Source organism: Elaeis guineensis, chromosome 7, assembly GCF_000442705.2.
Source record: "Elaeis guineensis isolate ETL-2024a chromosome 7, EG11, whole genome shotgun sequence".
Lineage (NCBI taxonomy): Eukaryota > Viridiplantae > Streptophyta > Magnoliopsida > Arecales > Arecaceae > Elaeis > Elaeis guineensis.
The window spans coordinates 4661898-4686694 of NC_025999.2; the positions used below are offsets into that span (position 1 = coordinate 4661898).

The window sequence follows — 24797 nt, forward strand, 5'->3', positions numbered from 1 at the left end:
TAGGCCAACAAACAGAAATTACTACAGTATTTACTCTTTTCAGCAAAATATCAACAATAGCTTGACATCATTTCTTGAGCGTAGTCGCTTAGCTTTAGAAGTAGACAGCAATACAAACTCAAATACAGAAAAGCCAGTTGCATACAGTCCCCATACTGCATGCAATTGGGTAGGAATGAAATAAAAATAAATTCCCAACCCAAGATAAAATTTTAGCCTCTCGCGGAAGCCAGAAGAGATCCCCAACCTCAAATACTCGACTTCCATTAAGACTATCAAAGCTCCCCAGAAATGATTCTGAAAATTAAATTCCGATCGCAACTTCAACAGCTAGGCTGCAGTTATGGTGTCTCCTTATGTACTTTCTAAGACAAAAACAACACTGGATTTACATAAACAACAAAGGCAAGGTATTCACAAACCATGCTAAAACCTCTTCCCAAGAATAACGCCAATGATTATGGACACCAGAGCAACTCCTAAGATGAATTTAAAGGCCATTAACCCAGAAGGCTCCGGAGAAGCATTCATGGTAGATATTGCAGAAGTTGTCTGTGCAGTCTGATGAACCTCTTCGCTTCTTTTCTTGCTCTTCCTTTTTGATGGTGTTGAAGTATTCAGTCCAAGATCTCTGGATTTCACCTCTACTTTATTCTCTGATTTAGCTTCTAGAACTCCATCCTTAACCTGCAAACAAATAGGAATTGAGAATGCTGAGAGGTGCCTCTGACAACTGATTATTGTAGAAAGCATGGATATGAAAGGGAAATGTTGTAAATCAAATTAGTGAGTTACACTTGCCTCTTCCCTAGATTTAGCATTTGCCAACTCGTTCTCAAGTTCCGCAATCTTCTTTTCCATATCAACTGTCTGACTCAGTTTATGCTTCAAATCATCAAGCTCTGCATTGACCATGGCAAGTTTCTTGCCTTCTTCTACAACCTGCATGTTCGAAACAAGTATCTTGTATAAATGCTATAGTACTTTCTGGATCTGAAGCATGCAGATTTTCAAGATGCTGAGATATATTTCAAAAACAAAAAGAGAAAATAAGGAAATGGAAAAGATTAAAAGCTGGTCAAAACTTGATTACTTTTTCTTTTAAAAAAAAGTTAGGCACTGCCTAACTGAGTATTTATTAAAAGAAGGAACAAACATCCATGCAGAAAATATAAAACATACTATATGGACAGTCAAACCATCAAAACCATTAGGATCACCAAACAAACACTGATTTCTCAGTTTATGAAAATCTGGGGAAATCTCCTGAGTCTCTTTATCTGAAGCAACTGCTGTCCACAATTTCACTAGCTGCTGGATTCTCTGAATGGATTGAAGGGCTGAGTTTTTTTTTATAGCAAAAACCCACTCTAACCATTACCACCACTATCACATCAACAACCACATACCAACCTCTGTTCCATCTTCTCTTGATATGCAAACCTTCATTACTAGAACTCCAATAGGAAGACTCCATTACAGGATGGTCTGCCATCTTCTCCTGATATTGCAATTCAGGATTTATCTGTTTTTCCAATTATCATCTTTACTAAGACCTTGTTTGATGCGGGACAATCCTAAAAAGAAAATCAATCCTAATAATCAAGCTCTCTTCTGTTCATCAACAACAAATCACGTCCGGCCAGGGGCTCATTATTCCCAGGACAGACAGTATAGTTGCCTATACTCTGCTCAGGAGGCGTGATTGATTGATACGAGACTAAAGCGAGATCAATCTAAATGATACAGACGAATGCCATTCGAGAGATCAGTAAACAATTAGTAATAGAAAATTTCATAAACAGATAGCAGAAATTAAACATGCTCACGAGTAAATGCAAAAAAAGAAATAAGAATGGAACGAGAGAAAATAAAATATTAAACCCGTGAGAAAATCCAAAAAGATGATAAGAATCCGGATCGTGGTAGTTAAGAAACTACTCTGATTAGGGCTCTTAATCTTTTAACCAAACAGATCCATCGATAAAGAACTAGGTCTTTACCAACATCGGATAAAAAAAAAAAATAATCAAAGATCAACTGTTAAGGAACGAAGGTCCTTGACAGCATATGATCTGTAGAATAAGAAATGACTCCTTCTCTCAGCACGACAGATGAAAATTCTGGAGGAGACAGATCTTCTCTTGACGGAATAGGCTTGCGTGGGTAGATGGTGGAGTCGATCAGAGTCGCAGGAACACTGAATCTTAAGTAGAAGGAATAGGATAGAAAGTGGGCCTCACACCCTCCCCTTGTGGGGCGATTTTGGGTCTCACACCCTCTCCCTCTCGGAGCGATTAACACAAGTATTTGTGGAGTTTGTAAAATCATTCATTGTTTTCTTTCATGAAAGATACAAGGATTTATATAGGACTCTAAGGGTCCTATTTGTTTAGGAATCTCTTATTTTTACAAGGAAGAAATCAACCCTCCACAAAAAAGTAAAGCATTATAATCTACCATAGGAAAGAAATCAGCCTTCAACAAAATAAGTAAGTAGCCAAGAACTCTTAAGGAATTCTAAGGAAGAAATAGAATTTCATGTGGGTGCTTGATGCTTGACACAACTTGGCATGAGCACGGCATATGCTGGCATGCATATTCTTCTCTTGGCATGTGGAGAGTGGTGGCTCCAAAGGTGACGTGGACAAATCCAAGTATGGCCCTATGGACCCAAAGCCAAATGCATTAAAATTTATTGACTGAAAATAAATAACTGAAGTAGAATCAATTTAATGAGGCTTCTTCGATCCAAATCGAACTTAAATTATGTTGCCGATTTTTGATGGCTCTGGTGTCCGCACCAATTCTCCCGAGGTGGGAAAAACTCGACCCTGTCGAGTGTGGGTCGATTTCGCTCTGGTGACGCTCAAGTAGATCGGGATCAATGTGTTGCAGCTCTTCTCGAGTGATCCAGGTATCTTCAGACTCCGGTCGACCTCGCCATCTGACCAGATACCACTGATAGCCTCGACTCCGGGTGGAAAGGATCTGCTCATCCAAAATTCTCTCAATCTGATCGTGTTTTGCTGACATTTTGGCTGGTGGACACTCAGGGATAGGTTCGCTCTCAAAGGTTGGTTCAGGCTCAAATGGCTCACTAGGTATCCGAGTTGGTTTTTTATAGGCGACAAGATCTGTAATGTTAAAAGTAGAGCTAATTCCAAAATCAGAAGGTAGGTCCACAACATACGCATTTGATCTGATTTTCTTTATGATCTTAAATGGACCTGCTCCTCGGGCATGTAACTTCTTCACGGTTCCGGGAGGAAACCGTTCAGACCTCAATCGAACCATCACATAGTCTCCCTCTGCAAACTCTTGAACACGTCGATGAGAATCTGCATTCTGTTTATAAACTTTATTACTCATACTAATTTTTTTACTGATCTCTTTATGCAGACTCTTGACATGCTGTGCAAATGACTCTGCAGATTCGGAAATCCTAGCATGCATGGGTAGTGGGATGAGGTCTATTGGTTTTCTAGGTTGATATCCATGAACTACTTCAAAAGGACTCATGCCAATGGACCTATTAACAGAGCTATTATATGCAAATTCGGCTCGGGGCAGCAAAAGATCCCAGTTACCCATATGTTCCCCAATCAAGCAACGCAAAAGATTTCCAAGACTCCTATTAACCACTTCGGTCTGATCGTCTGTTTGCGGATGATAGGCAGAAGAAAACTTTAGTTTTGTGCCTAAAAGATGCCATAGGGTTTTCCAAAAGTAGCTCATAAATCTAACATCCCTATCAGAAACAATGGTTTTAGGCAATCCATGTAGTCTAACAATCTCATCAAAGTATATCCTTGCAACTTTCGACGCATCAGACGTTTGGCAACAGGGCAAGAAATGGGCCATTTTTGAAAATCTATCTACAACCACTAGAATGGAATCATGCTTCCTGGCTGTCCTAGGTAATCCCAAAACAAAATCCATACTAACATCTTGCCAAGGACAGTCTGGTATAGGTAAGGGTGTATATAAGCCGGTGTTTTGTTTTCTCTGCTTGGCCACGGCACATGTTCTACATTGGGCAACAATTCGGGCGACATCTCTTTTCAAGCTTGGCCAAAAGAACTGGGCTTCTACCAACTCTATAGTTTTATTCCTACCAAAGTGTCCAGCTAATCCTCCAGCATGTAATTTCCAAACTAAAAAATCTCTCAAAGATGTACGGGGGATACACAGCCTAGTTTCTCTAAATAGGTAACCGTCCTGAAGGGTATATTCACTACGTTCTCTAGATGGCCCCTTACGTAAAGCGGTAAGTATGTCACCAAAATCTGGACACTCCTCATAATTTTCTTTAATCTTATCAAAACCAACAACTTCTATACTAACGGTGGACAGCAAAGTATGACGACGACTCAGGGCATCAGCAGCACGATTCTCTACACCTGCACGGTGTTTCAAAACAAAAGTATAGGCTTGCAAAAACTCGACCCACCTACCGTGTCTATGATTCAATTTCTTTTGAGAATTCAGGAATCTAAGGGCCTCATGATCAGAGTACAAAACAAATTCTTGCGGTAGCAGGTAATGCCTCCAATATCTTAAAGCTTGAATTACCGCATAAAACTCCTTATCATAGGTAGAATACTTGAGTTTAGAATCGTTAAGTTTCTCGCTAAAGTATGCTACCGGATGACCTTCTTGACTAAGGACACCACCAATCCCAACTCCTGACGCATCGCACGCTACTTCAAAAACCTTAAAAAAATCAAGGAGACGTAAGATTGGGGCATGAGTCATCTTGTCCTTAATGTCTAGAAAGGCTCTATTGGCTGCCCTAGTCCATTCAAAATTTTCCTTTCTAATGCAGTCAGTGATGGGAGCGACTATGGTGCTAAACCCTTTTATGAACCTACGATAAAAAGTTGCTAATCCATGAAAACTCCGCACGTCATGCACAATCTTGGGCACCGGCCACTCAACTATTGCTCTAATCTTTTCAGGATCAGCAGATACACCATTGGGGGTAACAACAAAACCTAAAAAGATGATATGGTCTGTCATAAAAGCGCACTTCTTAGGATTAGCATACAAGCTTTCTGTTTTAAGAACTTGACACACTCTTTGGAGGTGATCTAAATGGTCTTCCCTAGTTCGACTATAGATCAAAATGTCATCAAAATATACGACTACAAATACTCCTATAAATGGTCGTAGTACTTGGGTCATCAACCTCATGAAGGTACTAGGGGCATTAGATAATCCAAATGGCATCACCATCCACTCATATAAACCATTTTTTGTCTTGAAAGCAGTTTTCCACTCATCTCCCGGTCTAATCCTTACTTGATGGTAACCACTCTTAAGATCGATCTTAGAAAAGATAGTGGATCCGGCCATCATATCTAACATGTCATCTAACCTAGGGATGGGAAAGCGGTACTTAATGGTGATCTTATTAATGGCACGGCTATCTATGCACATCCTCCATGTACCATCCTTCTTTGGAGTCAGTAGTGCAGGAACCGCGCAAGGACTCAAACTCTCCCTCACAAATCCTTTTTTTATCAGCTCTCCAACTTGTCTTTGTAGCTCAGCATGCTCATTAGGGTTCAACCTATAGTGGGGCAAGTTGGGTAGGGTAGATCCAGAAACTAAATCAATGGCATGTTGAATGTTTCTCATAGGCGGTAAGTAATCTGGAAGATCCTCAGGAAAGACATCAAGAAACTCAGCAAGAAGGCTAGCTACTTCCTTAGGATAATCCACCTTAGAATCCTCACGAACTTCTCTAGCAACAAGCATCCAAACTGGTGATCCTTCACTCATGATCGTCTCTAATTCTTTAGCACCTATCAGATTGAGGCTTTTCTTCTTAAGATTTTCTTTTGGTCCATCGCCTATCTTTCTATTAGTAGCCTTAGGTGGGGAAGGATTAATCGTGATCTTCTTACCCTGATGAGTAAAGCTGCAGGAGTTGGTATGGCCATAAATCGTAACATCATTGTCGAATAGCCAAGGCCGACCTAATATGATACTTCCGACTTCCATGGATAAGACATCGCACCACACATGATCCTGATAGGAATGAAGCTGGATGGGCACACGACATCTAAATTTGATGGGAATAGAGGAGGAATCAATCCAAGACACACGGTATGGACTAGGATGATCTACAGGAGTTAATCCTAATCGCTTAACCGTGTCAGTGGAGATGGCGTTGATACAGCTACCGCTATCAATGATCACCTTACAAATTTTATCGCCAAATTTTATGAAGGTATGGAAAATAGAGGTCCTACGCCAGTCTTCACTTTCCTTAGTTTGGGCTAGGACATACCTAACGACTCCAAGCCTAAGGTCTGACTCAGGTGTGGCATAACCTAGGATGTCCTCAGTACTCTCAAATTGCTCGGCTAAATCTGGATCAGCTTCATAAACTTCCTCCTCAATATTTTCTAGAGTTTCTCCTTCTAATTCTTCTACGAATAATGATCGGTTGGGACATTGTGCAGCAAAGTGACCGTAACCATGGCACTTGAAGCAATGAGATCGAGAACTACTTCCTTTTGATAACTCTCCTATAGCTCCTTTTCCTTTATCTTCTTTTCTCCCAATAGGATTTGTAAGTGGAGGTCTGTTACTAGGAGTTTGATTAATATTAGGTCTCGATCCAGAAGGGGTTACTCGGTTGGGTTCAGGACGACGGGGAGTCGAATATCTAGAAAATCTTTCAAAATCTAAGGCAAGTTGATAAGCTTGTTCCAACGTGGTTACCTCTCGCAGAAAGAGCTCACGCTGAATATCCTCTCGTAATCCAGCTCTAAATCGAGATAAGGTAACAACTCTATCTTCGGCTACTCCACATCTCATGAGGTATTCATCAAATCTCGTGATATACTCGGTGACTGATCTATTCCCTTGAGTAAGCCTCTGCCATTGATCTAAAAGTCTTTGTTGGTAAGAGGTGGGGAGGTACTTCTCTCTGAGTTTTTCTTTCATCTCATCCCAGGTTTCTATCGGATCTTGTCTTCTCTGATTGAGAAGACGCTCTACACTTTCCCAATAAAGTCGGGCTTGCCTCATCAATTTCATCCTAGCAAATCTAACTCTCCTTGCTTCAGACATTTCATACCATCCAAAATAGTGGTCCATACCTGATTCCCAATCTAGGTACTCTCTTGGATCTAGACAACCATCAAAACTTGGAGCTTCGACTTTCACATTCCTAAGAATATGCTCATCTTGATCGAACTGGTTATGGTGCGGACGTGCCCCTATAGGTCGATCAAGTTCTAGATTCCTACCTCTTTGTCCTATAGGTAGTCGGAGAGACTCAGGTTCAGGTTGTTTATGCCTAGCTTCTTCTAATACCACTATTCTCTCATCCATGGCTTTCATAAAATTTTTCATGTCATCAAACTTTTCAGTCAGAGCATTAATGATGGCTGCTATATTGGGATCCATATTGGTGTTGGGTGGGGAAGTAGGATGTTGGTACCAGGTACCTGATCTAGTGGTCATGCAACTCTAAGATGCAGAAATAAGGTGCAATAAAATTAAAATGCTTGAAAGTAAAGTACGAAATTTAGAGTGCGAAAATTTAACTTGCGAAAATTTAAATTGCTGAATTTAAACTAAAGCCCTAATCAACCTGCTCTGATACCAAATTGATGCGGGACAATCCTAAAAAGAAAATCAATCCTAATAATCAAGCTCTCTTCTGTTCATCAACAACAAATCACGTCCGGCCAGGGGCTCATTATTCCCAGGACAGACAGTATAGTTGCCTATACTCTGCTCAGGAGGCGTGATTGATTGATACGAGACTAAAGCGAGATCAATCTAAATGATACAGACGAATGCCATTCGAGAGATCAGTAAACAATTAGTAATAGAAAATTTCATAAACAGATAGCAGAAATTAAACATGCTCACGAGTAAATGCAAAAAAAGAAATAAGAATGGAACGAGAGAAAATAAAATATTAAACCCGTGAGAAAATCCAAAAAGATGATAAGAATCCGGATCGTGGTAGTTAAGAAACTACTCTGATTAGGGCTCTTAATCTTTTAACCAAACAGATCCATCGATAAAGAACTAGGTCTTTACCAACATCGGATAAAAAAAAAAAATAATCAAAGATCAACTGTTAAGGAACGAAGGTCCTTGACAGCATATGATCTGTAGAATAAGAAATGACTCCTTCTCTCAGCACGACAGATGAAAATTCTGGAGGAGACAGATCTTCTCTTGACGGAATAGGCTTGCGTGGGTAGATGGTGGAGTCGATCAGAGTCGCAGGAACACTGAATCTTAAGTAGAAGGAATAGGATAGAAAGTGGGCCTCACACCCTCCCCTTGTGGGGCGATTTTGGGTCTCACACCCTCTCCCTCTCGGAGCGATTAACACAAGTATTTGTGGAGTTTGTAAAATCATTCATTGTTTTCTTTCATGAAAGATACAAGGATTTATATAGGACTCTAAGGGTCCTATTTGTTTAGGAATCTCTTATTTTTACAAGGAAGAAATCAACCCTCCACAAAAAAGTAAAGCATTATAATCTACCATAGGAAAGAAATCAGCCTTCAACAAAATAAGTAAGTAGCCAAGAACTCTTAAGGAATTCTAAGGAAGAAATGGAATTTCATGTGGGTGCTTGATGCTTGACACAACTTGGCATGAGCACGGCATATGCTGGCATGCATATTCTTCTCTTGGCATGTGGAGAGTGGTGGCTCCAAAGGTGACGTGGACAAATCCAAGTATGGCCCAATGGACCCAAAGCCAAATGCATTAAAATTTATTGACTGAAAATAAATAACTGAAGTAGAATCAATTTAATGAGGCTTCTTCGATCCAAATCGAACTTAAATTATGTTGCCGATTTTTGATGGCTCTGGTGTCCGCACCATTGTTGATTGTAACTGCAAAAACCCCATGATGATGGGACTCAACTTGCAATTCTCAGCATATGTGGTATCATAGGACTGCAGCATTGTCCCATCAGCTCAGCCAAAAAGTCTAAGCATCCGTAGGTTTTGAGTTTTCATTTTCTTTTCCTTTTTCAGTTGGAGCAGAATAGAATAAGAGTTAGCAGCCTGTTTTAGTTTTAGTGTTCTCCTCACATGGAGATCAAGTCCCCAACCGGGTCGAGCTTAGCCAAATCTGCTTATTCTTAATATAATAAATATTTAAGATATTCATTAAAGATGTTAAAGATCCATTTAATTAATTTTCTTAAGGTATGCTTTAGTTTTTTTTTTCATGTAATAAGTATTCTTAAACAGTAATATTAAACTAGTGGATATCACTCCATCTGTTTGCATTTCTGATTGGAGACTCTGTACCTGTACTGTAGTAGTAAGTCAAAATTATACCCATAAAATAAAGAAAGAAATATAATATTTTGTTCTCACTACTGCTAGATTTTTCTAAATAAGACTATCAAATTTTGAAAGAAAATTGACATAAATACTATTCTTAGCCCTTGATATGATAAAAAATAGCGTTATGCATGAAAATAAGTAAAAATGATAAAGAGATATATGAGTCAAGAGACCGTGTTGACCTGAGTACTTGTGACTAATTATAGAATCTTTATTTTCTCTATGTAATGAGTGACACAAGTCACTCTTTTTTGGGCAAAATTCTACCTTGCCATAAGAGTTCAAAATATATTACCTCTTCTAGGGTCTCAAGAAAACAAAATGTGTAAGATTTTATTTATGTTAGGACTTTAGCATAGATTTTATTTATGTTGGGACTTTAGCATAGGATGGACTTTATGTCTTAAGGATTGAAGGTTCAAGGAAGCTTGCTGCCCATAATTTTTTTTTAAAAAAAAAATACAACAATTTTGTCTGACTTCTAAAAGTATAATAAAAAAGCAGCATACAGGGGATGATGGCAAAATCGCATCTTATCTTGGAGATTCCGATAGATATTTTGGAATGCATGGCTGAGGACATTGGAAATATTATTTGACTTGAGTAGTTCATTGCACAATGTTGCTGTGAAATCTGGTATGTTATTAAGAGTAGAGAATAGGAAACCACAAATCCTAATCTTTACACATTCCTTCTTCCAAAAGTTGATAAGAGGCATCTAATTTCATAATTTTTCTGCAGTCAATGTTTTATAGATAGCTAGTTATCAAATTCACTAAGAGAGGAAAAAGATTGACCTTTTCCTTGTACTGTGTTTCAGCTATTTGCAGGTTTTGCTTAAGCTCTTCAACTTGTTTCTCTAGTGATGTGGCATTCTGATGCTTAGCCTCCATCTCATCAAGCATTTTCTTCATCGAAGCTTCTCTTTCCAGCTCCTTCATTGAATCCAGTTCTTTCTGTTAAAAATAAATAGCACTTCAGGTTTCCTTATAAGCTGATGGTTGAGAGACTCCAAAAGAATTTAAAAGAACACTAACAATGAAAGAAATAATAAAATACACATCATTATGTTACATTTATGCTACAATAAAATAATGATCATAACCCACAGTCCTTGTGTCATATCTCCCTGCAAATTTTTTCTAATGACTTCTAGTGCTAAGGCTTCATTTCAGATCCTAATCACCAATTGCACCTTGGTTTTCCTAGGTCCCGACTGTCCAATCTATCCCAGATATTTAAGGACCTTCTTCTTAGTTGGATCTCCTCTAATCACTCATCTCCATTGCACATGACCCAATCATCTTAATCAGTTCTCAACGACTAAATCATCTTATCTTAGCAAGTATCAAGCTTCCTCAAATATAAGTCCCTTGTAGTTACCACCCTAGCATATATTTTGTAATTTACAATCAATATGTTTTGGCTGGAGTCCTATCAGAATGACTGTTACTCCATTATCATTATTTATCCACAATCACATACATCCCGTGCATGCTACCATTGCTCTTTTTCCTTCAGTGAAAATAGTCTAACCTTAAACATGCTGCAGCCTGAAACTTGCTGTAAAATGCCAATAAAGTGGTGCCATACTTATATATGTTGCTGCTAAAAGTTAGGTTGTAGAGTGATGCTTTAATACTCATTGAATCTCCTGCTGAACTCTCATCTGCAAACTCTTACCATGCCTTCCAAACTCTTTTCATCCACCTCATCCCAAAAAAGTCACATAACTTTTAGCCTCAATCCTAGGTTTGTTGCTCAGGACAACAACTATCTTTTATTCACAAGACAAATGAATGGGTTATCTCTAACAATAATACTTTTAAGCCCCACTTTAACATTCAATTACTATTGAAGTTTTAGAGTAATCCCTCGCAGAGCTTGTTGCTCACAATACACCATTAGAATTTATTTTAATTTATTCTTAGTTTACTGCAAGCATTTGATGACAATTTCCTTCTTAATTTTTATTCCCTCATCTGGCATAAACTTTGCTTCATAACAACAACTCATTGTTTTTTCTATTAAAAAAATTCCAGATTCAAGGAGGGAAAACATACGTACTTCCTATGTCAGGCTAGATATTATCCATTAAAAACTGACAAGGAACCTAGTCTATTAAAACAAATCCTGGTCCTCAGCTAAAGTTCTTAAATTTTGTTCATCTATTTAAAACATTTAGTCGTGCAAGACTTACCTATCAAAACCTTACTCAATTTATGAGAAAAAGCTTACTTGAATTTAATCAACATATATCCTGCTAGTATATATACCTAAAATCCTAAAGGCCCTGCTTAGCTGTTGAATACACTACAAAGGCAGTCAGGATTAAAAGAAACAGAACGACATATTACCTACTCACCAATATTAAAAATGACTTTCTATCTAGTGGACAGCTGCTCATATTTGACAGACAACTAAGACAAAAAGAAAATTGGTTTGACAGTATAGTGAAAAAAAAAACCTGCTCTGTTATGCTTTTGCGAGTAAGATCTAGTTCCTTCAGGATTTCATTCAGCTGCTCATGTAAGGCATCCCTCTCGAGGAGCGTGCTTTCATGCTCCTTCAATTTAGAAGTTAGCACTACTTCCTTCTCAGCAGCTGCCAACTGCATGCTTTCAATCTGAAAAGACAGATACTCATGAAAAAAACAGTTTCAGTAGCTGACCTTTCTAGTTATAAGCCTACATCTTTTCAAAACAAGAACTAGTTTTAAAATAAAAGAATACCTTTTCCATGTATTTGGACTCTGCCATCAACAGTTGTTGCTCAAGTTGTGAAATCTTTGATTGAATCATAGATTTCTCAGCTACTTCTGCCTTGAGATTTTCCAGATCAGCATTGAGAGAGACTTCATTTGCTTTCTGTGCATTCACTTGTTCTTCCAGTTGGACTATAATTGTTTCAAGTTCTTTCTTAGCATTTTGATACATTTCATTGAGCATGTTATTTTCTTCCATAACAGAGGTGATCTGCAATAACACATCTTATATTGATATATTTCTCTTGTGCTGGTGCTTTTGTATAAACACTTTATATGGTGTAACATGTTCTTAGAGTCATATGATTGGCTTCAATTTCAATATCAATATCCATACGTTTGACTCTCTAAAGATATAACAGAAAATTATGAACGGATATACATGCTAACCTGGGATTGGAGCTTCTCTTTCTCAGAATCAAATTGTTGCATCAGATCCTCTATTGTTTTCCTTGAAGAATGAAGCTGTAAAGACATCTCTTGTTTTTCTCCAATGGTTACTTTGGATGCTGTTTGTAACTCATCTATTTTTGTCTCATATGCTGTCAGCTTCTCAGACAGACTCAGATTTGTACTTTCTAAACCTTCTTTCTCAGATCTGAAATGATCAGCCTTTCTCTGCACTTCCTCAGCAAGCGCTTCCACATTCCGTAATTTCAACAGAGTCTCCTCCAGCCCAACCCTCTGATTTTCTGCAACAATAGCCGTTTCTCTGGCCTGCTCTTCAAAAGTTTTATGCTGAGCTTCCAGCGCAAGAAGTTTTTCATTCAAGTTTGTGACTTCAGAATCTCTCTGTGTAAACTTCTCGATAGCATCATGCAGTTGGACTTCAGTATCTTTAATACGGGATTCTGTTGCAGATTGAAGTTCCAAGCCTCTTGAATGTTCCTCAGTTAATTTTGCTATGGTCTTCACATGAGAATCCAGTTGTTCAGCAGTCGCCTCCTTCTCCACATGTATCCAATTCAACAACTCATGAAGTTCATTAACCTTGCACTGATGAGCTTCCAGCTCCTCCTTGAGCTTAGAGTTTGTCCCAGCTAACAATGCATTCTCAGAAATTGACTGTTCAAGTTTTAGATTTGCTTCTGAGATCTTCTGATTGAGTTCCTCAAAAGTATTCTGAAGAGCAACCAATTTTATGGCATTTGTCTCCAATTCTGCTTTTAGTGATGTCACCTTTTCAGTCGCCTCAGCTGCCTGATCTTGATAAAATACCATCTGCTCTTCAAGAGACTTTAACTTTTCATTCAATTGCTTAGCTTCAGTTTCCTTTTGAGCAAAGCTTATGGCCGCTTCTTGGAGTTTTAATTCTGAATCTTTGACCAAAGACTCATTTAATGATTCTAACTCCAAGTTTCTTGCAATAGCTTGCTCTGCTGCTTTATGCTGTTGCTCTAACTTTGCTTCAGCAGATCTAAACTTCTCCATTATCTCGTTCTCTCTAACACCTGAAGCCTCAAGTTCTTTCTCAACACTTTTAAGTTTCTCTTCTGCAGATTTTAACTCATTTTGCAGGACCAGAATCAAACTTTCAGCTTCCAATAGCTTTTGACCAGAAACATTGGTTGAGTCTTCAAGATTCTTCCTTTCTGCAGTAACTATGTTCAACATATCTGTCAACTCCCTCTCCTTTTGATTTGCAGCTTGAATCACAGCTTCAAGACTTCCTGTTTTTGTCTGGAATGCTTCCAGTTCTGCAGAAATCTCAGAAATCTTGCATCCATGCTGCTTTGATTCTGCTTCAGCATTCCTAAATTTTGCCTCTGTGCTGCTCAGCAGTTGTTCTAGTTCCTGTGTTCGGTAGTTAGCAGCTTCCAACAATAGCTCCAATTCACCAGCTTTCTTTCCAGCATCCTCTGCTTTGGAATGAGATACATTAACCAACGCTTCCAGTTCAAGACTGCGTTCATGTGTAGCAGTAGCCCTATCCTCATGTTCTGCACATTTTTCAGCAAGATCCTTCAACTCCTGTTCAAGCTGTGAGTTTCTAGAAGAAGAGTTGCTCAAAGATGATTCCAACTGGCGGATCCTATCTTCATAAGTCTGGAGATGGCATTTTGACAGTGCACTTTCCTCTTCGGCGTTTTTTAGCAAGGTGGTGAGCTCTGTCATTTTCTCACTGAGTTCTTTAATTTCTCTTTCTGCATCAATGCATTTCACTTCTGCAAAGTTTAGTTGCTGCTCAAGCTCCATATTCTTTTTTTCAGTTGATGATAATCTCATTTCAGTCTCCTGCAGTTGTGCCTTCAGGCCCTCTTCTGCTGCATTTGATGCCTGTATTAAATCTTCAAGCTCAAGGTTTCTCTTAGTTGCAGTCTCAGTGGCTATTCTGGACTCTTGATGGAACCCTTCCAGAGATTCCAGCTTTTGTTCAAGCTCCTCTTTATATGACAATGCTTGTGAGAGAAGCATGTCTGTTCTAGTAAAATTCTGTTCAGCAAGATTCAGCTTGGCCTCTAAATGTCTGCGAGTTTCCTCCTCCATTGTCAATTTGGAGTTAAGGTCAGCCACAGCACTTTGAAGTGTTTCCCTTTCTCCTGTCAACTTAGCCAATTCCTCCTGCAAAGCTAATATCTGAATCTTTTGGTTTTCAAAGATAGATTCGATCGTTTTCCTTTCCTCCATCTGCTCTTGAAGCCTGAACTCCACTTTCTCCAAATCCACAAGCTTTGCTTGGAGATTATTATTAGTGGCAGAAAGCAGACTTTCTAATTCAAGCACATTTTCTCTCATCTGTTGTTCAGAAGCCTTACGGAGTTGTAGTTCTTCTTTCAGTCCATAAATAATAGCATCACTAGAAACAAGCTTCTGCTCCAACTCTGTTACTTGTGATTTTGAAAGCTCCAAATTTTCCTGAACCACTGAAAGATCCAGTGCAGTACTTCTTAGCGCTTCTTCAACTTGCTGACTCTCTGCAATCTTATTGTAGAGTCCCTTCAGCTCCTCTTGCAAATTACCCATCTGGTCTTCCACCTCCTTTGCGTTCCCTTTTGCCAGTTCCAGCATCTTCTCAAACTCTAAGGCTCTCTTTGATTCTAATTCTGCATGTGAACTTCTCTCATTGCTAAGTTCTTCAAATTTACGCGCCTCACCTGCTGACAACACCAACTCTGCTTCAAGCTCCTCTATCTTCTTTCTCGAGCTCTCCAGCTCCGCAGACAATCCATCAAATGCATTCTTTATATCAACTAGCTCCTCATGCTTCATATCTGACGATCTCAATGCTTCTTGGAGTGATTCAAGCTGCAAAGTATACTTCTGTTCAGCTTCCAAAATTTTTTCTTTCATTCTCTTCTGGTCAAGTTCAAGTTCCTTACAATGCTTGTCCATCTTCTCTAATCTCTCATTAGCTAGGTCAACCTCAGATTTTACCAAGGATTTTTCAGATTCCGAACATTGTAGTTCTTTAGCTGCACTTTCAAGCTGGAGCTCAAGTGCTCTTATTTTCTCCTCCATCGCTAGCAAATCCAGATTAGCACCATGTGGGGTTTCTTCTACTTCGGCTATTGGTTTGAGTGGGTGGCGACTCTCTTTTACTTCTATTTGTTCCTTCTCTATTTTTATGAATTCCCCATCAGATGCAGACTCTTCTTCTTCTTCTTTGTTTCCTTGTCTCCTTTGTAGGTGTGGATCACCATTGATTAGAAGTTCTCTTTCACCTTCATCTACCTGTATGAGATCTTGGTTAGAAATAACAGGCATGATTCTAATAATGCTTATTTTATATGATTTTGTGCAGTCATATTCAAGTTAAAATTATCTATCTTTGACAAAGTTTAGATAATGGTGCTCAACAATATAAGAGGTTTCTTGTATTTTCCCTTGAACTTATCTAGACATCATGTATAAAAACTTAGCAAGAGTAATAAAGAGGCACGAATCAATCATGTGATATTGCTTGTGCATCTAAATTCATTGCCTGTTTCCAAGATGTAAAACTTCACAGCATCCATGATGCTCATAAGTTTTCATTCATTGAGATATTGGAAGCAGAGAACAACAAAGAGTTGTCTAAACAACTGCTTCCTTCAAAAGAGAAAGAATGAAGGAAACAAAGTAAGGATTTGCCATGGTCTACAGTCAGATCTGAGTTATGTGAGACCACAACAATTTTTCCCTGTAATAACTCCTATTGAAGCAATTGATGCTTACAATGCCAAAGATCATGATAGTTAGAGACAAGTTTCTGATCATAGGTGCCATATCTTTATATAAGTTTAGTCTGTTTAGACTCAAAGCTTTGTTGAAAAGGACACACTCTAATAACTTCCAAAGTATTTGCACGTATGTATGCCCCATCATAACAAAGTTGACAAATTTTATGTGTGGCCCTAATACATCTTTCGTGAGTTTCATAATGCCACCTTGAATAATAATGATCTCCAGCAAATAGTTTCATCAGATAAAGGTGAGCATTGTTTGATTCGGCAGAACCTGGTGACAAGATCAGAAACTTTATCTTACTGTCTGGAGCTATCAATACCCAACTATTGACATTCTGGAGAGCAATCCAGTGAATAGATTGTGATGCCCTACATTCTGCACAAACCAAATACATTCGTATTCATGTTCATTAATTACTTGAGCTGTGCATCTTTTTCATTTTACTCATCCAAGCATTATCTTATCAGTTTACATTTAGCCCTAACAATGTATTTGTCAGACTGGATCTTATCATACTGTGCAAATGTTTTCTTGAGAAGAATCATAGGGTGAAAATGTTAAAACGATTTCTTATAACAATTTGTGCTGTGAGGGGGATTTCTATAACTTAAATAGTGGAAGGCAATGTGGTAAATTCAGAAGACTGAAGTCCAGCATAGTCAGCCAACTCTTGACTAAGAATAATTCTGAAATCCTTTGTTGCTACACGATTGTCCATAAAAAATGGAAAAACATCCACTCGGAAACTGGCTCAAGCACCATCAGCCTATGAAGCTCACTTGAACCCGCCATACCACCTATAACGTTTAGTCAAGGCCTACCATATCACCTGCCATGTGTTTAAATCCTATGCCAGGGCACCGAGGTCCATGGCATGGCAGCTTGGGCCCAAGACTGCCAAAGGTGGCTGCCGTGACCTTTAGGAACAAAATGAACGCTTCAAATACATCCCATGGTTTTCTCAATAAAAATTCTTAAAATTGAAAGAAGAAGCAACTCCTACAAGGTCCAGTTGGTAAACAATCTATCTCTTTTAGCATGCCATAAATAATTCTTATGTGCCAAACATGTTATCTTGATGTGATGAACATTAGTCTTTTTCCTTCTGCACACATTCTGTAATTATTCTGTTCAATAAAAAGAGGGTGGCAGTTCACCTGCTTCCCTTTTCATCAAAAAAAAAAAAAAAAAGATGTGATGAACGTTATTTGGCACATCATATATTCCTCTTACATGCTTCAAGTAGAGCTTAAATAGAATCCTGGGTCCAATCTTATAGTTAAGGCACTCAACTCTTAGTTTTAAACAATGCCCAAAGTCAGGCTCAACTGAGTCAAGCCTAGTGCAGGAAACAAGGCTCTCTTATCTCTTAGTTTCAGTTAACACCCATCACAAGGTCCTCATATGCATCCTTGTTCATCTTATTAATAGCTTGTTAAATTATCTACTACTTCACCAAAGCTCATAAGAATCTATCCAGGTGATCTGATGCTTATGAGGTTCTCAACTTCTTCCAAATCAGAGGCTTGAAATGATGTAGTCAAAGAACAAACTCGGTGAAGGAGAGCGAACAGGATTAGATTGGGTAAATTTCTAAGACAATCAATAGGACATAAGTTATCACAAGAGGACTAACTTTGGTTCTTCAAAACAGAGTGAAAAATGATTTCATAATATTTTCTTGCCACCAAGGCAAACCCAACATTATAATCCCCAACGCTAGTAATTTTGTGGCTCATCACCATTCAAACAGGAATATCTGAATGTTAATTGCATCAACCTTTTAGAAAAAGAATTTAAATTCAATCTTAAATCTTGGCCCAAATAGTCTGTTGTCTGAATAGAATTTGTAAATCAAACTTCTACATGGAAAATGTAATGATTCCAGCAAAAACAAATGAATAAATTCCTAATCAAGATGAGATTGCTTGAAACCTAAGACAATAAATATCAGAACTGGAAGGAATTATAATTAAGAATCTTCAAAAACGAGGATAATTTCTTCATATGGGTTATCCTTCATACTGAGTAGATGACTTGATGTCCATATAGTTATTTAGAGAGAGAGAGAGAGAGAGGGAGGGAGGGAGGGAGAGAAACCAGAATTATGTCATCGACTTGGGATACAAAGATAAATCAAAGCTGAACATATGCCAGAGTATAGCTAGAGATAGTATCAACAGGAAATAATTTGGGGAGTAAAGTTAGGTCCAATCGAAGACCAAATTTTAAGTTAGCAAGGACCATATCTAGATAAAAACAATGACTATGTCCAAAGGCCATATTTTACACCACGGTGAGCAAAAAAATGAATAAAGGCTTGTTCGTTTGCCATCATAAAAAATCATAGAAATCATGAACATTATTAGACATTTGGAGGAAATGAGATGGAAAGATAAAGGAATGTTGGGTACCCTAAGAAAGCCTTCCAAAGTTGCTATTCAATCAATAGCGGGGCCCAATTTGTAAAAATTTTTATCAAGTGTTGCACTTTTCCACTTGCTAAGTTTCTAGTAGGGTTAGGGGCAGCCTAGTACATGAGGCTCTCACAACTAAAGGGTTTGGGGAGGATCAAATTGATGTAGCCTTACCCCTGCATGATGCTATTTTCATGTTTGAACCTATGACACCTAGGTCACAATGGAGCAACCTTACTATTGCACCAAGGCTCACCTTCTACAAAAGCAAGTGATACTTTTTAATTCTTACTAATTCCCTTGGAAACATTAGTGATAGAAGAGATCTTTGTAATATTTAGAAGGCTCTTAAAATCCATCTTGTATAGAAGATTAATCTTCTTAGTTTCAGAGAAGTATGGCCTCCTCAAAAAGAAAAGCATATAACCAACTGGTTATAACAACGAGTTTTGGAGGATTGGACTACAATTGTATTCTTTCAGTCCTTTTTTTCTCATTTTTATTTTATAAAATGGTAATAAGAACTTAGGGCGCATTTGGTTCACAACCAAAATTGGAATCAAAATCAAAATGATTTAAATGGGAATTGCAATGGCCATATCCCGCGATGTGTTTGGTTCATGACCGAAATTGGAATTTGAATCCTAGGGGAGAATGGGGATTGGAGCATTTCAATCCAACACACCCCCCCCTCGATTTTCCAATCCCCTCCATCCCGAAATCAAAATAGAAATGGGACCCCCCAACCAAATGGCTAGAATGGGAGTCACTCATTCCCTTTTCCATTCTAGAGTTCAACTCCCCCCAACCAAATGTGCCCTTATATCTTTTAAGTTTGATCTAGTGGCCTGTATGTTTAATATTTTCTCTAAGAAAATCCTCTTTTGTTTTCCTTAAGTCATCTTTATCCTAATTATAAAATATATTATTTTTATTCCACAAAATTCCATTGGAAACAAAAGATCTAGTTCAATATAAGGACCTAGAAAGAAAGCATTAATTCAAGATTTTTGAATTTTGCCAAGGACCTATGTTATGCAACGTATTACATCACAATGTCATCAAATTTGACAATTTTCACTCAAGAGACTCCACCTCTTCCACCATGGTCAACTGCCATCGGAAACACGCCCTAGATAATCATATCTTATAAGACCAAATTAGCTTCATAACATACAAACCAAGGAAATAAAGATCTATATTAAAATCTCAATGTTGATTGTGTGACCTTTGGGACCACCTTCAGATGATTCATCTTAAAAAAGAAGACTATAGATTTTTTCTTATCAAATACCAAAATATATATCATATAAACAAATATAGACCTCCAAGCCTTTTTGCCTTTTCATTACCATCCCTTCACCCCTACTGGCTTCAAAAATATCTGTCATTCTAATAATTGAAAGAATCTAGTGATATTCCGTTTCTATTTCTAGACCATGTATCACCTCTGACATCCATGCCTTTTTCAACGTAGATGTCTTTCATTTCATGCTATCCTTGATAATTATTTCTCCCTGATAACCCAATGGACATACATCTCCTTTTTGAGATCAAGTGAATCAATATCTTGAAAATACATTCTACTGCAATCTAATGCAGCTGGATCTAGTAGAGTATAAATTCATGATCAGAACACATACAGTTAGAACCTATAATGAGGTATCCTTGAATTGCTAGAGAAGAAATTTGGATGATTTAATTAGGATTTTGACAAGGCATCTAATAATCCTTCTTTATCCAGCAAAATCTGAAAAATAATTCAATACTTTTTGGATCACATTAATCATCATCTTAGAAACATTCCTGTAAACTCATATATTTATTGTGCACCCCCAACCCGCAACTGGAACTCAACTAGAGAAAACAAGTCACCTGTTTTTGAAATATTTCTTATTTCAATGATCTTGTATCCAACATCATTTTCTGCCAGAGCACTCCCAACTTGAAACTAGTGAGCTTATTTAAGCAGATGCGATAAGAACAGCCAAAGTAAATAATCTGGAAAGAAACTAACAGAACATATAACCAACTATTATATAAATTTAACTCCAGCCAGCTTGATTTGACCAGTTTTCGATTTCTTCTATCGTTGTTTCACTTGTGACATCATTCTTGAGTTGCTCTCTTCTTGCAGAAGTGACATTCAAGCATACATTTAATTTCCAATTTAGTTGGCCCTTTATCTTTTTGAAAGGAAAGAACATGCTTTTGTTTTTACTGTAATGCTCTCAACTTTAACGCCAGTAGTACCCAACTGCTGAGGAAGCAACCACCTTGGAGAACCTATTGTCCTCTGCCACACTCTCTTCTAAACATTCCCAAATCTATTTCCATATTTACATCAAACTTTACAGCCATTTGAAATTTTTAAAGTTTTCACGATCATGCCATAATCCAGTTAGCACTCCTTCATAACTGCACTTTGATACTACAGTTTAAAAAGTTTGAATTCAGCATATTTGTGATCCTGCAAATCTTTGATACTTTCCATATATGCATTACTTTGCAGACCCTTCTTTCTCAGAGTTTTTTTTCTAAGCCAACTGTTTCAGCATCCTCATTATTTACACAAATACGTACCACTACATTTGCACGATTACTCTTTTTTCCTTCAAATTTAAGCGCAAACATGATATAGCATGCAGCTTGTGAGATATGCAGGAATATAGCCTCTAGATGATTAAAGGGCCAAAAGATAATGATAAGTTAGAAAAAGAATTGAATGTCTTGGATGCCAATGCCAATCAAGCATGTTTTCATTGAGGTAAAATATGGACTCGAGAAAATTGACACTAGAGACTAAACACCAGATCGTTTTTTGATAAACCATATTAAAGTGAAGGAGCATATACCATCTTTAAAACAGTCTCAGTAATGAGCATGGCACCTGAGGTTTTGCAATTCAAGGAGAACAACATTAAGCTATCAGATTGTTTTCATCTACTAACTATTCCAGTCTTCCAAAAACATCCAGTCCCACAAAAGCATGAAACTAAGAAAATGGACTATATGCAGTGACACCCATCAAATCAAGACTCTCTTTTAATATCAGTGACCAACAGCCCATATGATTCTACTTATCGATAGACATACTCAACAGGGGGCTATTTTACATGCTAAAAAATCTGCATAAGCTTACCCAAAAAAGAAAGAAAGAAGGAAACTCTGCCCATTTTTTTTCCAATCTAAGGCTTCTTTAGAGACTACTCCACCCACGATCCAACCTCACAAATATCGTATATTTATGCAGATTACAGGTTCTGTGAAAACTTTGCACTATTTTCTTCTTTTCTGAAATGAAACTATATAAAAAATTAAACAGCAACCTGAATTGGAAGAACCAAAGCAATTGTTTCAGGCTGAAATCAAAATCCAAAATAAGAAGTTTTGGTGAAACCCTTTTACCTAAAACTGTGGACTGAACATTATAACCCATACGCATACAACATTTGTTATAACTTACCAAGATTACTTAGAATTTGTTGTAATTCAATCACATCATACATTGGCTGTATTAAGAAAGGAAAAAAAAAATAATGACCTTTGTATCAACTTTGCTGGGCAGCTTCACATCGACTTCTGTAGAGCTTGTATCTGTCCCTCCTTCCATTTTTGCTTCTGTCAAATGCAGAAAACATAAATTCTCCTCCAACCAATACTTGCATCCAAAATTCATGCAAGCATAAAGTATACATACACATAAATAGAAACATGTGACTACATTTCATTATTTCAAATTTCCAACTTAAAAAAAATGGCCTGTCTAGCTTTTACGTACGCATCCTCTATGAACAGACCAGCAGGAACACGTTGCGTGACATAAGATCGCGTACACCACCGAACAAATAAATAGCTAGCACACAGTGAAAGTGTACATGTAGTGCACCTCATTTGAGGGGCATTTACTAGACGATATAAACCAATTATAACCAATTATAGCCGTCTGATCTGGTGAGCCTCAAAGCACATTAATTCACATGCACTGATCATGCTTACAATTTGGAGGAAAAAGTGTGCTGGTTCCCAGCATCACACATTTCTCTCCACTCACAGCACCAGTACCCCATGGAAGTGGGCTGGCAAACGATCCAGCTCTCACCAAATGACCTCGTGTACCTCACCAATCGCCTGCCGCCACGTGGACTGGAGGGAAAAATGAAGTGGTGCTGGGAAGCCTGCAACTCCTCAGCAAATCTCAGCCATTTGTTCGTACAAGCCGATTCTCATCAGGGAAGTTATGCCGGTGGGAGACGGGGAAGACAAGTGATACAATGGCCATTACGTATACACGTGTCCACTGGATAGCAGCAAAGCACGTTCTTTGATACTGTGGCTGAAGTAGCTGATCTCATTAACCACTTTTAATTATACAAAGATCAAACTCATCATTCGAGATTTGTACGGGACGCGGAACTTTAAAAGACGTGCTCGGTTGATTGATAAAACCACCCGAACGAATGGAGAGGGGAAAAAAAACTACGCCACTCGCCCACCGTTTTCTGGTCCCTTGGACTACGCAATTAAGTGAAAGCAAGACAAAAGCTGCAAATTTCCTATTTCAGGGGGCATTTAGCGAACCGGGCTCACCGGCCGTTTCGCGGCCAACCGGGGAGGGGGGGCATATACGGAATAGAATTGCTAAAAATTCAAAAACATTGGCTTCGGCTACCTGGACGAAAAAGCCGACATGGGAGCATTTTGGGAACGAAAAGGTCTAAATGCGATGGAAAAGCTAATCGAGGGCCAACTGGAAAGTTCGCACGGGGTCTTTTTGGGAAGGTCGATACAGTGGAGATGTCCCAGTCCTAGAAAAAGGCAAGGATATTCCAGGAACAATAGTTGCGACTACTGGAAAAATAGAGAAAATTTCCAATTAAATTGATTTTTTTTATCCATCGACGAGATCCAATCTGTTCGAGCTTCTTAAAAAAAATATTCGAAGATCAATTCAAAAGTTCCAAAAGAAAAAATTAAAAAAAAAAAGCATAAAAGGAAGTATAACAACTAAGAGATTTCGAAGGCACGAAACTATCCGATCTTTATTACAAGATAACTAATATGATCAATAGGTAAGCCATAACTATCGATACAACGATAGATCGGATCATAGTTTCAAACAAGAAAAACCCTGCTATCTAGATCGAAAACTAACCAAAGTAACGAAGATATCATCCACGAGAAACCAAAGCAAAGCATCGGTGGATCACGAACCTTGATTCCAATATGATCGCCAAAAAACACTCAAAAAAATCACGAATGAAAGGAAAAAAACGGTGGAAAAGATGAGAATATACTCCAACTAATCGAGAAGAATCCAAAAAGATAAAATTTGAACAGATCTCTTCCTCACCTTGGAGATCCAAAGACGATCGCCTTGCAAAAGGATTTCTTCTTTCTTCTCTCTCTCTCTCTCTCTCTTCGTCTTTTTATGACGTTTGCTGAAAGAAATCGAGACGGGAGAGACGGCGAGAGGAGAGCAAAACTTTTATACGAGTGACCGGCAGTGGAGAGCTCATACTGGGACCGGGGGAGGGAAAAGAAAGAGAAATTCGGTTACGGTCACCGCCCAAGGGTTTACCTACGGCGCGCCAGCTTGGATTCCCATGGGAGGAGGTGATCACACCGGGCCCACTCTTTCGTTCCAATTACCGAAACGCCCCCGCGACAGCTTGCGCGATTCGGCGGTATTAGCGCGGAGCTTCGGCTCCGCATTTACAGTTGGTAAACTTTGGGACGAAAATGCCCTTAGTCGGTTTTGTGATTCCGAGAATGCCCCTGAGATGGGGGTGGGTTTTGGAGTTACTTTGGATAATTGGTGCATGAGAGCTTGGTGTTTTTTTTTTTTTTTTTTTTTTTTTTTTGGTAGAAAGAGCTTGGTGCCTTTGTGGAGGCAGTATTGCCAACACTCCAAAGAGGCCCTACACAGCCACTTACCACCACAGATTTCTATGATAATGCATTAAAATGCGTGCTCAATGGATAATATTGGTTGTATGCATGGCTATTTCGTGCACATGATACGTACAATAATGTTGTATAGAGAAAGCTAGGTCATGTGAGAGGTTGATGGTAGTGTTAGGTCGGAGAAATTATTTTTT

General features: G+C 38.4%; 1 protein-coding gene across 1 annotated transcript; it reads right to left on the reverse strand.

The window, feature by feature from the left end:
* Positions 1-24213, reverse strand: LOC140859110 (uncharacterized). The gene is made up of 8 exons (XM_073260615.1): positions 24050-24213; positions 22241-22317; positions 12503-15784; positions 12081-12323; positions 11816-11974; positions 10146-10304; positions 802-942; positions 1-687 (listed from the first exon to the last, which is right to left on the reverse strand). The coding sequence occupies exons 2-8, from the start codon at positions 22307-22309 to the stop codon at positions 427-429; spliced, it is 4314 nt and encodes a 1437-aa protein (XP_073116716.1). The 5' UTR covers positions 22310-22317; positions 24050-24213; the 3' UTR covers positions 1-426.
* Positions 24214-24797: the final 584 nt, after the last annotated feature.